Source organism: Neodiprion fabricii, chromosome 2 (genome assembly GCF_021155785.1).
Source record: "Neodiprion fabricii isolate iyNeoFabr1 chromosome 2, iyNeoFabr1.1, whole genome shotgun sequence".
In the NCBI taxonomy this organism is placed as follows: domain Eukaryota; kingdom Metazoa; phylum Arthropoda; class Insecta; order Hymenoptera; family Diprionidae; genus Neodiprion; species Neodiprion fabricii.
The window spans coordinates 28271891-28287050 of record NC_060240.1 but is presented as its reverse complement, the minus strand read 5'-3'; the positions used below and the strand labels follow the sequence as shown (position 1 = coordinate 28287050).

The window sequence follows — 15160 nt, the reverse complement described above, 5'->3', positions numbered from 1 at the left end:
CTGCGTAGTTTCAGTTCAGGACGGCGATATGCTGCGGGAGCAGTGGCGCGATGTTTTACAGATGAAAGCAACACACTGTAGACTGATACTCTATGCTTAAATTTCCCAATACTTCCTGTGCATGCATAGTTCAGTCAACGACGAATATACGTAATAGAAACGCGGCAACGTTCGGCAAAGTTCCAGGTTCCTCAGTGAAGCGATTTCTACAATTTATCGCCGAGAGGTTATAACCGGGTATTTCGATACCTCATTTCATTCCACAGTAACAGATATATTTAAAAAATGGTAAGTCCCAGTCACGTGCTACCGAATTAACTACATCCAGTACAAATTACACAGTCAACGCGCTATCGACAAGAGGTTATGTCGTTTAGCACGTGGACACGCAGTGAACCGTACGAAGAGCTGTAAACGAGCGAATAGAATTGACCACAACCGCGTTTGATTTAATAAATGAATATTTTACAGACCGATCAGGTGAACCCGAAAGCATACCCGCTGGCCGATGCTACTCTGACAGCAAAGATCTTGAATTTGGTTCAACAAGCAATGAACTACAAGCAGCTTCGCAAAGGAGCAAACGAAGCTACAAAGACTCTTAATCGAGGTCTATCAGAGTTTATCGTGATGGCTGCAGATGCAGAACCTCTGGAGATCCTACTCCACCTTCCGTTACTCTGCGAAGACAAGAATGTTCCCTATGTCTTTGTTCGTAGCAAGCAAGCACTCGGACGAGCTTGCGGAGTTTCCAGACCCGTGGTTGCTTGCTCGGTAACAGTAAATGAAGGATCTCAGCTTAAGCCACAGATTTTGGCTATCCAACAAGAAATCGAACGGCTATTAGTGTAAAGGCTGTAATAAAAGACCTCCGGGAGTACCTGATTCTAAAAATTAAAACACCGCGGAATAAATTCGCATATTTTTCTACGCAATCCTGTTTTGCTTCTTCGTCCGAGGAAGTCTACCAGAAATTATTTCAACGAAAATGAAACTGATTTATATGCATATGTATATGTATAACATACATATTGTAGAACTACAAATAATTGTATTATTACCAATATTTGAATATTATACCCATTTCTTTCAATACCATCTGCCGCAACCATTTACAAAACATTTTTGTGAATTCGGAAGGTCAGTAAATAAATGAAACTTTGTAACAAAAAACATAATCTTTTAACTACCTTTCTTTTTGTAATGTCGCTCTACCAGTCATGTGATCAGTAACTTTGCTCATGGCTCGGCCTTTCATGAATATGACTTTTCAAACTTGGAATAATTCATGCATTTCACTACAAAGAAAAAGAAACATCTAGAATTAATGGCAACTGTTGTCGCAAACGAAAATGAGAACAATGAAGGTTGGTTGTAATTTTTAAATAAATACTGTATTGGTTCAAATATAAGATGATTTTGGATTTCAAAACTACGTATCAGAAATCATATTATAATAATACCTAAATAAGGGACATCTGGATATAAGTCAATAGAGTCTTCCAGTCATATGCAGTATCAAAAACCTGGACTCATATTTGAAACAAGACGGTGCTACTGTTCGTGTCTGCTCATCTATACACTATTACTATGTATTCCAATGGATGCTGTTTATTACATAGGGGAAATAAAAATGGATAAAACGTTCTAAATACAACATAAAACGTAACATATATTTGATTCGAAATTAATAATTAATATGGACTGAAGCAAAGTTAAGTAAACGAGATTATACTCTGTGAAATAAAACAACGATTAAAGCAATTAAGATTAAGGTCGATAAAAAAAATTTGCGCACCCACAGCTCTTCAATATTAACGTATTTGTGTAAAATAGGCCTCAATACTCCAAGGCATTGAAAAACTATTTTGTATATATTGTTAGAAAAATCACAGGTATGTAGTACACTAGAATTTTTGTCGAATAACTTCATTTCTAATAAATAGAACTTCTTCGACATAATTATAATGTTAATTCGGTTATTAATAGTAAACTAATCATATTATTTCATAGAAAACACACCAACCTTGAGCGATAATTAGTTACTTATACAACTGCGATAAGTTTGGCATTAATCGTACCAGTTCCTTTTTTTTCGCTTTGCGGTGAATGATTTGCTTCAATTGCAAAAGAAACAAATACGTTCAGCGTAATTGTAATGAAAGTAATGTTCGCTGATAAAAAGGCGAGTACATAACTCATTTATGTAAAAAGAGGTGCTGCATTTTTCAACCAATGATTATGCCAATGTTCTTCTTGATAAAGCTTTAATTGCTCACGGAATTTTTTATCCTTGAACTGCTGTTCTTCATTGTCAGGGAAATTTTGAAACCATTTTATCAACAACTGCGCCAGATCCTTGCTATCAGAAAAAACCATGCCATTGCGATCGTGTACCAATAACTCGTTCAAACTATAAAACACGATTTATAAATAAGAACATGAGTAACTGAAAATTCTCATCATACTTTTCATATTGAGAAGCTAAAACTCACCCTTTATAGTTATATGCAAATGCAGGAAGCCCACTGCCAAACATGTCGACTAATTTCATTGGCAAATCTATTCCACTAGAAGAAACATGAAGACAGATCCCCAGGTCAGCGCTAGCTAAATATACGCAATGCTTTTTATAGGGGTGGAGGTCATGTTAAATTAAACTGCTGAAAATTTTAGTTTTCTAAATGCTTACCTAAGAGCTTGGGATAGTCTGTATTTTCCAGCCAAGGTGTGATGACCGTAATGTGCCGCCAATTCTTCCGATCCATGATAGCCCTGTAGAATTCTTTCAGAGGTCCTTTCCCTGTTATAAAACAGATAATATCTGGTAAACCATGAACCTGGTTCAAACAGTTGGTTTCGTATTCTGAAAAACAAACAATTCAACCGTTATAGGTAATAATTATTATCAAGCCAAAGCAAACGACATATTTTATTTCAGGTGTATCATGTTTCAGAAAATGTTCATCGAATCAAAGGAACCTTAAACACCTGGATGAAATAATACCTTGCAGAGCAGATATCAATATTTCAAAATCTTCGTCTGGTGTCCAGCTAGTGCTGGAAACAATCAAGGCAGGCCTCTCTTTCCTAAGGGCAATCTCGCCATTTTCCAAAGTTTCGGTAAATGCTGTTGATTTTTGATCTTGGCCACACAGCTGTTCATACACTTTGCTCAACTTCAATAGAAACAGATGTTTCTCAGCCAGAGTAATACTATGAAATTCTTCAGACGGCCGATCATACAACACCTTGGCTCTGTAATTGTAATTTTAAAAAATTAAATAAGTGCAAGACTAGTTGCTCAATAATTAAACTACAAATAAGAATTTACCTTATGTTCCATCTATTCTGAAGATCTGCTCTCATTGCTTCACTAACGCAGAGATTACTCTTTGCCTGTCGTCCAAATGAGAATTCAACACGTCTTGTTACTTTAACAAATATGTCGTCAGACCCAGAATTCAGAGCCTGTATAGTATAAGCATAATTATGCCAATCTATAGTGAACTGAACGCCGGTCAACGTACAGAAGAGCCAGCATATTGGAATGGTCGGTATGCCAGGTGGATTTTGCAATATCAAATAACTCGAACGTCTTTTCGTGAAAAAAGTTGCCAAAAGGGTTACGCATTGCCAGATCACCTTTATTCCATACGATAGCAAACGAGGTAGCCCTACAGCAAAACAAAATCAAGTAACAGTATTAATCATCAAATTTGTGTAAGAGCAGTGGAAATGGTAAAAAATGTCTGTACCCTCTGGCAAATTCGGAACAGGCCTCATGTACCATATTTTGACCTCAGGATGTTCCCGAAGTTCAGTGAGCGGGTCGGAACCGGCGTAGCCTACCACGTCGACCTCGTAACCTTCCTTTGCAAAGGACAACGCATGATTTTGCATTCGAGGACTTCTGCCCACGTCTCCGAGCACAACAACGCATACATTTTTAGTCTTTTTCCTAGTCGCTAGCCAAAGTATTAAAATAATCAAGGCTGACACTAATACCGTACAAAATTTGTAGTAGTAATAATAATATGACTCTAACAAATACTCCATAGACAGCATTCTTGACTTGTTCAAGGTGCTTGTGCCTGTAAGACACTGAGAATACTGAGATTAGTGCTGTGAGACAACTGGTCGTAACTCAGTGCTCGGAACCTAGGAAAAACAAAAATTGGCCAGCCTGTCAGGCGCTTGTCATCTCATTTCAGTGCTTACAATTAGGTATATTGCTTGTTGGTCATATGTGAATTCAAATTTTGTTTGAAGTTTATAGGTTAAGTTTGACCAGCGTGTGTCTTGATTATTATCGAATGATCGTTGAAAATAATATAAATGGAAGTCGCAGATCAAAATCCAGATTTAGTGATAAACTTGCTGTGCCGTCACCGAGAGTTAGAGAATGACAATGACTTGCATCGCGAGACTCTTATCAAGATTGAACAAAATGTAAAACTGAAGGAACTGCAAAGTTTACACGGTGATTATCCCGAGATAAGGTGCCTATATCATGCGTTTGAACTTGCAATAAATGAATGACGTTTCGTATGTTACAGACAGACAGCTCCAAATCAAAGAGAATATTAATAAAAATTTAAAAAGTATTGTTATGCAGAAGCATGGATTGCAAAAAGTCATTGATGGCTCAAAAGACAATGCACCTAAGTTGCCAGTTACGTACAAATATAAACAGTCAGTAAATCTACTATATTTTACATTAATCCTGTATTGTATATTATTAAGTAACTCTAAACCTGTCACAATACAGCTTCTACTTGTTCACTCAATTTTCTAGAGAAGCTATCAACTTCGTATCTGACGCCATTAATTTTGTCAACAAATTTTCGGAAATTCAAAAATCTATTGAGCCAGAAAATGAAGTAGACGTAAACCAAATCTATAAGAAAATTGTAAGTCGTATATCTTTGTTTATATCTAATGAAAAAGCATTTCTGCTTGTCAAAAGAGTATTTTACATGCAAAATTGACTTGGTGTTACATCTGTATTTTCACTTAGAACACATATGGTGAGTCTGTGAATCAAGAATTGAGCCGGTGTAAAATTCGCGTTGATCAAGTAGGAACATTTAGGGAGAACACGGAGATAATAACAAACCACTGCCTTCTCCCTTGCGGTGAGTGTTATTACTACCATGCTTTAAAAACACTGAATGGTTCATACAGCTTATAATCAGGTCGGACACAAGCAAAATATTTTAATACATTTCAGATGAGGATCCAGGCTTGTAGATGAAGAAAGATTGAAAGTGTGATGCTGCATAATTACATAATTTTACAACAGTTTTTTATACTTTTATAACAACTTGGCCAACTGTAACAAATGGATAATACATGATTATATCTTATTGAAATGTTGACTCGTCAAAGCAAAACCTATAATTACTAGGGTTCTTATAGATTTTGTATTTATTCACCTATTGACCAATATTTTACACAGTTCCTAGACAGTCATCAGTCACGTCTAGCTCGTTATCCAAACCTAACTTTAATAGCACCAAACGTGGATCTACGATGTCCTGAAAATGAGACGTATCATATATGTGAAGACATTTCTCCATATACAATTTGAACGAAGACAAATACTAATTGCCTTTTTTGTATATTACCTTAAAATGTGTTGTAATTATTTGGGAATCATGAAAATTGTTGAATTGCAAGGCATATTGAGAGTGCTGTTCAGTATGGAACTCTGACCCGCCTGTATCTTTCTCAGGTTTCTCTGGTTGATTCATCCTCAATGCCAATCTTTCTCTAATAAGGAAACAATATGAGTTTTTATCAATTGATAATGACTCAAAAACAAGAAGGTGAGAAGCCAAAATGCAAGCACCAAATTTTTTCTAGCCCCAAAATCCGTATATACCTTGCCAAAGCTAATTTTTCAGCTGCAAGTTTGTTTTCTCTTTGTGCCAATGCTTCTGATTGCATTTGTAGCTGACCAAAGTATGCCTTGTGCTGTTCATCAAGATGGTGAGCTTCTTTCAATGCTCTAAGACCTTCTTCTCGTTTTTCTAAAGCAGACTGGAAAGCAAAAATAGAATACATTATTATACCATTAAGTTACCAAGCGGTTCTACATATGACAAGCAATTAAGTATAGTCCAGTTTATAACCTGAGTCAAATCTTCGAGTTCTCTGGCACGGAGTGTTAAAGCATTTTCTTTTTCCTTGATCTTCTGTTTTTCTATCTGAAGTTCGTTTAGCCTCTCTCTCCATTTCTGCCTTTCTCGGTTGGCCAAATTAGTGGCATCACGTGCTGTGCAAAGAGTAGCCTCAAGCTGCCAGAGTTAAGCAAAATATCTTTATTACTGTACAATTTGCACATGTAATAAGCAATAAATATCGATACCTACCTCAGCTTTGGTTACATCGTCGTTGTCGAATTTTAATCTCTGAATTGTTTCTAGTCTTGCTCTCTCTGTTGCGATGCTATTCCGTTCTTCAGAGAGTTGCTTAATCTGGCGCTCCTGTTCTCTGATCCATGTTTCTTTCATTACCTTTGAATCAAGAAAAATGTTATCACCGTACTGTTGGAAATACATGTAGATATATTTTCTTGATACACTTGGATGACTTACTTGTATATGATTGCGCTCCCACTGAATATGCTGGTCCAGCAACTCTCTGTCCCGAATAAGTGTTTCCTCTCTACTTTTAAGTCTGTTTTCAGCCTCTAAATTTTCCTTAGTATGTTTATCAAATTCAGATATCAAACGTACAGTTCCATCATCCAAATGCCGCAGGGCTTCAGCCAAGTCCTTACGATCTACTTCTAGAGCTTCATGTTGTTTCTTTAAATGCTCTTTCAAATCTAAAATATTAATAATCCAGGTCAATATTAGCGATACATTGAAGTGTGTAGGTCACTCGATCTGTACCTTTTATTTCGTCAATATGCTGCTTTAGAATATATTCCTTGGCTTTGTTACTTTCATCCATACTATTTTCGAGTTTAATTTTCAACTCCTCAATCTCACTAATTGTATTTTTCATGACTTGCAGTGTATCACTAAGAGCTGCAGTCTGAATGGTGGCACTATTTATAGTTTGTTGTTCAATCTCTTTGGCCTTACTGATGTTTTGAATAGTTTCTATATACTCATTTTGTACCAGCTGTATATTACGATGTTGCTGGTTTCTTATTTCTTGTATTTGTTTTATGTGTTCCATCTGTAAAAATTCACATAATTCGTTAAAATTTTACAAAAAGCACAATTACTATTACATTTATTATTACATAAGTGACAATAAGTGGTGTAAAAAAATATTAGTCACAAGTCCAAATTTTTATGTGAGATTAGCATTGTACCTTAAGGTTTTCTAATTCCTCACCATGTGCTATTTTCAGACTTTCTTGCTCTTCTTTCATCTTCTGTATTTTAGCCCCATAATCAGCTTCTGCCGATTCTACATCCTGGCGCAAGCGCTTCTCTAATCTCACTGATCCTTGATTCATTATTTCTATTTGCCGCCTGGAAGTAAAGAACAACCAAAGTGATAAATGTGTGGTTGATTTAAATTATGACATACAGCATTATCAGCTTGCTTAAATTATTTGGAAATATTTTGTGATGATGAAATTACTTACATATAAGACTCTTCAATTATTCTGATTTCTTTTGAATGCTGATCTTTTAATTTATCAATAATATTTTCAAAGTCAAGTTTCTCGGTTTCTAATTTACGAATAATTACTTCTAATGTGTTCTGATCTTTTTTGTTTTCATCACTGCCTTTATTTAAATCGTTATTCTGAATCGTTGGTGGCATGAAGGGGACAGAAATAGGTTGTGCTAACAATGCCTGAAATAAAAATAGGTATGATATGTATGTATGTACATCATGCGAAATGTAAATATAACACTTGAAGCAATTATTTAGCTGTTGAAGGTTGTAGATAAAGTTACATCATTTTTTGCGAAATTCATTTTTCTAAAAAATGGACACAGTGTTTTCATTCGTTTTTTATTTCGTGAAAGAGTTGAATTTTGTATTTCAAAACAAAAAGAACAGAAAAGGAAATAATAATGTGTACCTGAAGGTGGCTATTTATACGATCTTGCTGTGCCTTCATTTGTGCCTCAAGCAATTCTTGTCGGTCAATTTGACGTTTTATGAGTAGACTAAACTGTTTCTCTTGATCATTAAGCCTTCCTCTTTGGCTTTCAATCATCTTATTTAACTGCTCACTTTGTCGAGACAACGTCACTGCTGTCCTCAACTCATGCTCCTGTTGTTGCAGGGATAACGTTGTTGCCTGCTGATCGAATTGAATGCCGGTCATCAACGACAAATGTTCAGGATAATTTTGTAAATGATCCAAGCTTGATTGAGCTGGAAGATCTTCAGGATTCTCAACTCCTTGATCGCGTGATGTGTCTAATGCGTGAGCAGTATTCAAAGTTTTGTCCCCAGACTTAGTTATGGCCAGCGTAACGTTTTTGCTAAACTTTTTCGAACCACCTAGCCACTCAGGTAAATCATCGGATGGTAACTCTGGATTGCTTTTAACAGATTCACCAACTATCGTTCTAGCATCCTTTAGTCCAGAGGATGATGGGTAATCCAATTTCGATGCGGTTACCTGACGTAGTGATGGGTGAATGAAATTGTAATTCATTCTACAATGCAGATCTTACTAATCTATGCTGTGCCTACCTCGGTATTCTGTACTGTAGATGTCTCGGATGCCAAAGTTGGGGAAGAAAACATCCCGAGAGGATCTATAATCCCGCCAGAGCTTCTCCTACTTCTGCGAGATTCTCTGGGAGCAGAAAGGGTAGGCGCGTATCCTATGGAATTTGGTTTTGACAACTGCTCAGACTTTTTTTGAATCTCTGATATATCTAATCCGGCAACAGTCGTATCTTTAAGTGGAACCTTATCCTTCTCTCTGTTACCAAACAGATCCTCCATCAGATATGATTTTTTCGACTTGTCCCCAGCTTTACCAGATCTATCAGTAGTGCTGGTTGCTACTGCATTATTGGTAAGTATATTACTTCGTGGAAGGGGGATAGCTTTGTGTATCTCCTGAGTGATTTCAGTTGGAGCAGAAATTGATGGTCCACTCTGATCACCTGACTTTGCTGATAATTTGTCAGCTGCTGCTGCTACATTGTCGACTGATGAAATTATCTTCGGTTGAGATTTGTTTTGGTGAGTGTTTGATTCCAAAGCATCATTTCCTTTTATACCAAATAAATCTGACATGATACTTCCTTTTATATTGGCACCAGTATTGGGCTGGGAGTCTTCCTCCTCTGAGAGCAGATCCCCTAATGGATCATCTTCATTAAAGTCTGTAAATAGAATATAATCAAGAAATACTTTTTATGAAGTCATACATGTGGCTATTTTTTCTATCCACAATACACATCTTGAATAAAATCATAATAACGGATGAGACATTATTAGCAACACAACCAAACTACGCTACCTTTAATTAAGATTTATCAAGGGAATGTCATGTGTCTAGTCAACTGGAATGCTAATTGATTAATTATGCAATAATTATGCAACAAGAACTGTTGTTTGTTTCAGTATAATTAAATTAAATTAAACTATGAAAGGTTGCATATCTTTAGCTCTTTGATACATAATAATTAAACAACATAGGTTAATTGAAATACGTTCCATTCATTGTCCAAATTACATCCGTAAAAAATTAATCGTTGTGGATGAACAACTACTATAAGACAAACAATTTTTCTACACGGAAATAATACGTAAATTAAAAGTTAAAAGCGAACCATGAAACACAACTTTCTTCTTTATACCAGAAGTGGCTTGTGTGTTAGATTTCGAAATTTCTGGTCCAGCAGAAGAATTTTTCCTCCCTAATAACGTCCCAAATAAATCGTCCTCCAGGTCGTCCAGGGCATCCATTTTCGGTGAGACGTCTACGTCTGATGCAGACACACGTTTGTTCGGCCGTTTCAACTTAGCTCAAAACTCCGAGCCCGGCAGGTCCGCCGTCTGACAGCTCAATCCCAATGTATGACATGACGTGTTGTGTTGTACTCAGCGTCTCTTACAGGTTTCCATGACAACCGTGATGTTGCCCTTTCCCCCACGCCCTTCCTTCGCTTGTTTGATGACCATCAGCTGGTATCATACAACAGCAATCGGTGTTTGTCGTATTCGCGGCAGGCGTGTGTGTGGGTGGAGTTGGTATCCCCTCTGATCGAATGAATCGTTAGCTATACCTCATTTAATTGTTTACCTACAAATTTGATAGGGTGTCGCCAAAGTCCGATGGGATTGTCGGCTTAAACCGTACATACATAAAACCTGAACAATGCAGAGCCCGTTTTCGAGGTTAGACCATTCTATCTGACGTCTTCATCCTCCAAGAATAAGTTACAATACAAATCATTGCTGCAATGGCGAACCGCGGAGTTACGAAAGAGTTACTTTACTCGCACAAGGAAACAGTAAATATTACAGTCAAAGACATTTAGTATTGAATTTAAATACGTGTCAAGTTACCGGCTAGACCTCGAACAAATTTCACATCAACTAAATATACGTGCAATCAAAGTGAACAAATATAAATAGACAAGCAAAGGATAAATAAGTAGTAAGAGGAAAACCCAGTTAAGATGGATGTAATTAGCATTGAAAGTGGTGACAGTGGAGTAAGAACGTTTAAAAACTCGCACAGCAATACGATACGTTGCAATTGCTTGAACTCAAATTCTCTGTGCTACATACTAATCACAGTTGCGACGCTAGCTTTTCTTGGAGCAATAGTTTTCATATGTCGCGACTATATAAAAATACTACTCTATTGGATAGAACACCAAAACCCTTGGCTTGTCACGATTATTTTCATTGGCCTGTTCACTATTGTCTCATTTCCCATAGTCATCGGCTACTTGTTTCTAATAGTCGCCAGTGGCTACTTGTTCGGCATTATAAAGGGCATAACTATGGTTATACTGGCAGCAAATTTAGGCATAGCCATTGCCCACGGCACACTAGGTGCGTTGTCTTCAAGGCTGCCGATCGGAGCTCTACTCCAGAGCGACACAGCGAGAGCAATCCTACGAGTAATATCGGGCCCTCAGGCATTTAAAGTTGTCCTTTTTGCCCGGCTCACGCCAATTCCATTTGGCCTTCAAAACACCATATTTGCGGTAAGCCCAAGTCCGATAAAGGTAAAGCCTTATAAATTGCTCAGATCATCACAACTCACATTTCGTTTACTCAAGATAAGACTGACATGTTAAGTCTATGCTTGCTTGACTGATCGACCCATAACATCAATCCATTGGGACGTGCAGCAATTTTAATGAAGTTCAGAATAAATTGTGATTCTCTTCTAAAATTATTTATATTTAGCGGTTTAGTTTAACAAATGGTGATATTGCGATTACTACCTTTCACTATTCCATAAACTTTTTTCCAGGTAAGCAATATTACCGGGTTTCAATATCACCTAGCTAGTGCGCTTGGCCTACTTCCTGCTCAGTTGATAAATGTTTATTTGGGAAGTAGTTTAAGATCTATGCAGGATGTGCTTGAGGATAGATCCACTGCAGCCACAGGATACACAGTATTTTGCTTCCAGGTAATGACCATGTTTTTAAGTGTCCATTGTTGACAACTTTTTTTAACTTGAACAGCTGAGTAGTAATTTTAAATTGAATCGTGTCAAAGTTGGGACCTGTGTTTTGCTCTTTAACTATCTAACTGCTCTGATGAATACACATAAAATCTGTTGTTCTGTCAACCTTCAACATTAATAAAATCCAATTGAGATTTGCTGTATTGAAATTCTAGCACAATGAAATACTTGCAACATTTGGCAACTTTTTTAACTCAACCGATACAAAGTTCTATTTTATATGACTAAAAACTAAAATTTTAAATAAAATTTTATATCCATTACTTATTTCTTAGATTCTCATTGGTGTTTCGCTGATGGTTTACATAGTACAGAAGGCACGCCGAGAATTACAATTAGCATTGCTGGAAGCTGACCTGGCATCAATGGCTGATACTCCGCATTTTCTTCTTGAAACTCTTCCAGATTCAAAAATGGTTCTATCGAATTTCATCGCTTAATCATAAAAGTCAAGTACTATTTCAAGGTAATTTTAAATCTGCTAAGTTTTCATAATTTACAGATTGCATTACTTTCAAAATAGGTAATCTCTTCCATTTTGGAGAAATATTTGAAATCTTACAATATGTATGCCACATACATGCTGTCATAAGATATTATAGTAAGAGAGCTTTTGTTTTATGTACAAATGTCTTACGATTTTTTGGAAAACATTATGTACATATTGTTACTGCATAAGCATTTAGCTCGTAACAAAGTCAGTACGAGAAAATCAACGTAACTTGCACTGTCCTTGAAAATGAAAATAAGTAGAAATGTCATAACGTGATATCTGTATTATACAGAATAAAGATTTTAGAGAATTAATATAGGGACAGTGGTTAGGTAGGTAATGGTGGATATTAAGAATGGAAACACAAGTGATTAACAATGATAATAATCTAAGATTCTGAACAAACGAGATTCTAACGCAATGGCAAAAGCTTTCAGGATTTTGAGTTCATTACATATTCAGATACCGATCATTGAACAACAAAAGCCATGTCATCAGAGCCGATAAATAAGGTTACAATCACATTTTACAAATAATTTTTAAGTACAATACCCAATAAAATATGAAAACTTAAATGAATTTTTTGGCGACATGATCTCCAAATTCTCAAAGTATGTTCTACAAATATTTCTAAAATATGTGCCAAACTTTACTGATGGTGTAAATGGGCGTTTGTTAATCGACAATTTTCTATACACCGACTGATGAAATAGCTAAACTCCCAATTTACATTACACAGGTGTAACATAAATTTATTGATTTATGGTTTTTTTTTTGTTGTCATGTTATACATATTGATCCAAAAGAAATGAATTTGCATTTACTAACGCTTTTTCTTCATTTATAAATTCCTTATTTCGATCTCTTCACCATTTGCTATAAATATTATGTAAATACTGTTTATTCAAATGCTTATGAGTCTGTGAAAAGACACAGGTTTTTTGTCACATTGAAGTGATTAAAATAATTCAACAGTAATTAAGTAATTACCGGAACCAGTATCAAAATAAATAGTGATATATCATAACCCGGCAATATTTGCAGGATTGGATCTCTCTTGAGCATATACTATGACTAATTCGCAGTTTTATGACAGATGTTAATATAATTTACAGGATACATTTATACTATTGAGGCGAAATCTTATCTTATACCCATTACATTATCGTTTAGTATACATCATAAGTGACACCGTAAAAATAGTTTTGGTATATTAATTGGACCTGCAATAGTTTTCCCTCATTAGTTATAAACTTTCGCTATTATGTGTAGTATTCTATGGTGTCAGCGTTATTTTTTCAGATATGCATATTTGAAATTATTTTATAATAAAAAATATGTATTTGATTGGTTACACACACTTAAATTCTCTTGTACATACAGTTCAAGCTATAAATATAACGAATCAAAAGTTGATCACTGTTTGTACTTTGTGATCGTGGAATCTGTTATATTTTGATTGCTAAACAACTTCATCTTGAAAAACAATTTGTATAAGAGATAGAAAGATTATGCTGATTATTATTTATAGCAGTAATATATGGATTAGCTGTATGTATGATTATTGAAGAAGGATCGAGACCCTTGAAGAAAAATAGGATCCGATAGCAATAATTATTTTTCAATGAATGTGGTGCAACTCTGTCAAATTGAGAGGGTATTCTAGTCTAGAGGCTTAAATTATGGATGGTTTTTCGGGTTTGTTAATATAAAAAATTTGCATATTTACCATTCATTTTTATTGATGCTGCAAGAACCAATCAAAAAAAAATTGCTTTAAAAAAATAAATATTAAAAAAGTTATGGGCCTCTAAATATATGACCATGAACAAAAAACGGGTTGCGACAGTTGACATGATTTCAGTGCTCCCATTCATCCGAAAGAGAAATGAAAACAATTTTCTTGATCAATAAGAATGTCATGACCGGGACCAAAGAGAAAAAAAAAAAATTAGAGAAATGCCGACTGTCTGAAGGGAAATTTAATTTTGCACTGTATTTTTTTAAGTTTTCTATTTTTTAGACATAGTAATAATAATAATTTGGTTATTTTTGAAGTCCAGGCTATAGAGAGATAGATATTGAAGGTCCATACTAAATTTGAAGTCGGTGGATTTAACAGAACTCGTGATTTTGTGACAATCAGGTTGAAAAATGTAGTTTCGAAATAAACGTATTTAAAGTTAATGCGTTTAAAATTTTGACCTTGGTTTTCACGTTCCTTTTTGTATCAGATAAAATGGAAATTTTCCTTACCCTTAATCGGCGATTCCTCGAGCATCCAAGAGGCCTTACGCCGCATTCGTAACTTTCTCATAGGCTGATCTTTCTAGCCTTGAACTTGGCTCTATTGAAGCATACATCATGCATTGTTTCACTCAAGTGCTCATAACCTTCTCAAATTTTGTAAATCCCTCATTGGCTTTGGGTCAAAATATGCTTAAAAGAGGTAGCTACAATAATATGCAAAAAAATATCAATTTTCTGAAAATTTATAGACTAGAAAACCCTATTAAATTTTATATGTCTTCTTATAACCGTATTGTTTTAGTGAAATGATGATTTTATGCATTTTCAAAAGTTGTGATATCTCTGAATTTATACATACTTATTCCAACATTTTGGGCTTCCAAAAAGTCTTATTTTTGACTATTCGTTCAGTTTTTCAGATTAGAAATTGACATGATATAATAAAAAAGTAAAAATCTCCCAATGATCAGATTTAGTTTGTTCTCTGAGTCGATAAAAAAAAAAAGAAAATCCAATATACAGTTGTATGATCACAATAAATAGCATACGCGTTAATGTATTAATAAGTTTTAAATAATTGCTTGTACTCGATTCATCTATTGTCAATATAAAATACGTATTTCTGATCTACACATTTACATATGTGTAGATTTTCTCACTAAAAAAAAAAAAGGAAAATCATTAGCATAGGTATATATTATTGTTGAGAAAAAAAAAATATATATTTTCTCGTGGAAACGGGTTCAAAAGTTTCGTATAGG

General features: G+C 35.3%; 5 protein-coding genes across 8 annotated transcripts; 3 read left to right on the top strand and 2 right to left on the bottom strand.

The window, feature by feature from the left end:
* The first annotated feature begins 95 nt into the window (after nt 1–95).
* On the top strand, nt 96–1412 carry LOC124176680 (NHP2-like protein 1 homolog). The gene is made up of 2 exons (XM_046558255.1): nt 96–288; nt 472–1412. The coding sequence occupies exons 1-2, from the start codon at nt 286–288 to the stop codon at nt 850–852; spliced, it is 384 nt and encodes a 127-aa protein (XP_046414211.1). The 5' UTR covers nt 96–285; the 3' UTR covers nt 853–1412.
* A 240-nt stretch (nt 1413–1652) lies between these two features.
* LOC124176674 (chitobiosyldiphosphodolichol beta-mannosyltransferase) lies at nt 1653–4124 on the bottom strand. The gene is made up of 6 exons (XM_046558250.1): nt 3759–4124; nt 3335–3677; nt 3008–3258; nt 2693–2866; nt 2496–2610; nt 1653–2413 (listed from the first exon to the last, which is right to left on the bottom strand). Exons 1-6 carry the CDS (start codon nt 4066–4068, stop codon nt 2203–2205), a joined length of 1404 nt encoding a protein of 467 aa, XP_046414206.1. The 5' UTR covers nt 4069–4124; the 3' UTR covers nt 1653–2202.
* Nucleotides 4125–4232: 108 nt separating this feature from the next.
* On the top strand, nt 4233–5375 carry LOC124176678. Its single transcript, XM_046558254.1, has 5 exons — nt 4233–4483; nt 4560–4695; nt 4799–4913; nt 5021–5138; nt 5234–5375. The coding sequence occupies exons 1-5, from the start codon at nt 4339–4341 to the stop codon at nt 5251–5253; spliced, it is 534 nt and encodes a 177-aa protein (XP_046414210.1). The 5' UTR covers nt 4233–4338; the 3' UTR covers nt 5254–5375.
* Nucleotides 5199–10132, bottom strand: LOC124176671 (WEB family protein At4g27595, chloroplastic). Of its 4 annotated transcripts, XM_046558242.1 has the most exons (13): nt 9777–10132; nt 8683–9326; nt 8060–8608; nt 7613–7827; nt 7334–7496; nt 6903–7194; nt 6603–6835; nt 6378–6521; nt 6138–6302; nt 5858–6045; nt 5631–5775; nt 5439–5540; nt 5199–5335 (listed from the first exon to the last, which is right to left on the bottom strand). In XM_046558242.1, the coding sequence occupies exons 1-12, from the start codon at nt 9910–9912 to the stop codon at nt 5454–5456; spliced, it is 2961 nt and encodes a 986-aa protein (XP_046414198.1). In that variant the 5' UTR covers nt 9913–10132; the 3' UTR covers nt 5199–5335; nt 5439–5453. The 4 variants fall into 4 exon arrangements, with proteins under 4 accessions (XP_046414198.1, XP_046414197.1, XP_046414200.1 ...); XM_046558241.1 differs by lacking the exon at nt 5199–5335 and having other exon boundaries at nt 5410–5540; XM_046558244.1 differs by lacking the exon at nt 5199–5335 and having other exon boundaries at nt 5410–5540; nt 5888–6045.
* Nucleotides 10133–10179: 47 nt separating this feature from the next.
* LOC124176676 (transmembrane protein 64) lies at nt 10180–15129 on the top strand. The gene is made up of 3 exons (XM_046558252.1): nt 10180–11165; nt 11438–11599; nt 11932–15129. Exons 1-3 carry the CDS (start codon nt 10629–10631, stop codon nt 12094–12096), a joined length of 864 nt encoding a protein of 287 aa, XP_046414208.1. The 5' UTR covers nt 10180–10628; the 3' UTR covers nt 12097–15129.
* The last annotated feature ends 31 nt before the right edge of the window (nt 15130–15160 follow it).

Bases quoted from the DNA above. Each gene is read 5' to 3' on its own strand.
- LOC124176674 (XM_046558250.1), bottom strand. From the start codon at position 4,068: ATGCTGTCTATGGAGTATTTGTTAGAGTCATATTATTATTACTACTAC. The intron at 3,678-3,758 runs GTACAGACATTT...GTTTTGCTGTAG, and splicing joins TGTTCCGAATTTGCCAGAGG to GGCTACCTCGTTTGCTATCG. The intron at 3,259-3,334 runs GTAAATTCTTAT...TTACAATTACAG, and splicing joins CAGAATAGATGGAACATAAG to AGCCAAGGTGTTGTATGATC.
- LOC124176671 (XM_046558242.1), bottom strand. From the start codon at position 9,912: ATGGATGCCCTGGACGACCTGGAGGACGATTTATTTGGGACGTTATTA. The intron at 8,609-8,682 runs GTAGGCACAGCA...TCACTACGTCAG, and splicing joins CTACAGTACAGAATACCGAG to GTAACCGCATCGAAATTGGA. The intron at 6,836-6,902 runs GTACAGATCGAG...TTAATATTTTAG, and splicing joins GCATATTGACGAAATAAAAG to ATTTGAAAGAGCATTTAAAG.
- LOC124176678 (XM_046558254.1), top strand. From the start codon at position 4,339: ATGGAAGTCGCAGATCAAAATCCAGATTTAGTGATAAACTTGCTGTGC. The intron at 4,696-4,798 runs GTCAGTAAATCT...TCAATTTTCTAG, and splicing joins GTTACGTACAAATATAAACA to AGAAGCTATCAACTTCGTAT. The intron at 5,139-5,233 runs GTGAGTGTTATT...AATACATTTCAG, and splicing joins CCACTGCCTTCTCCCTTGCG to ATGAGGATCCAGGCTTGTAG.
- LOC124176676 (XM_046558252.1), top strand. From the start codon at position 10,629: ATGGATGTAATTAGCATTGAAAGTGGTGACAGTGGAGTAAGAACGTTT. The intron at 11,166-11,437 runs GTAAGCCCAAGT...ACTTTTTTCCAG, and splicing joins TTCAAAACACCATATTTGCG to GTAAGCAATATTACCGGGTT. The intron at 11,600-11,931 runs GTAATGACCATG...CTTATTTCTTAG, and splicing joins ACACAGTATTTTGCTTCCAG to ATTCTCATTGGTGTTTCGCT.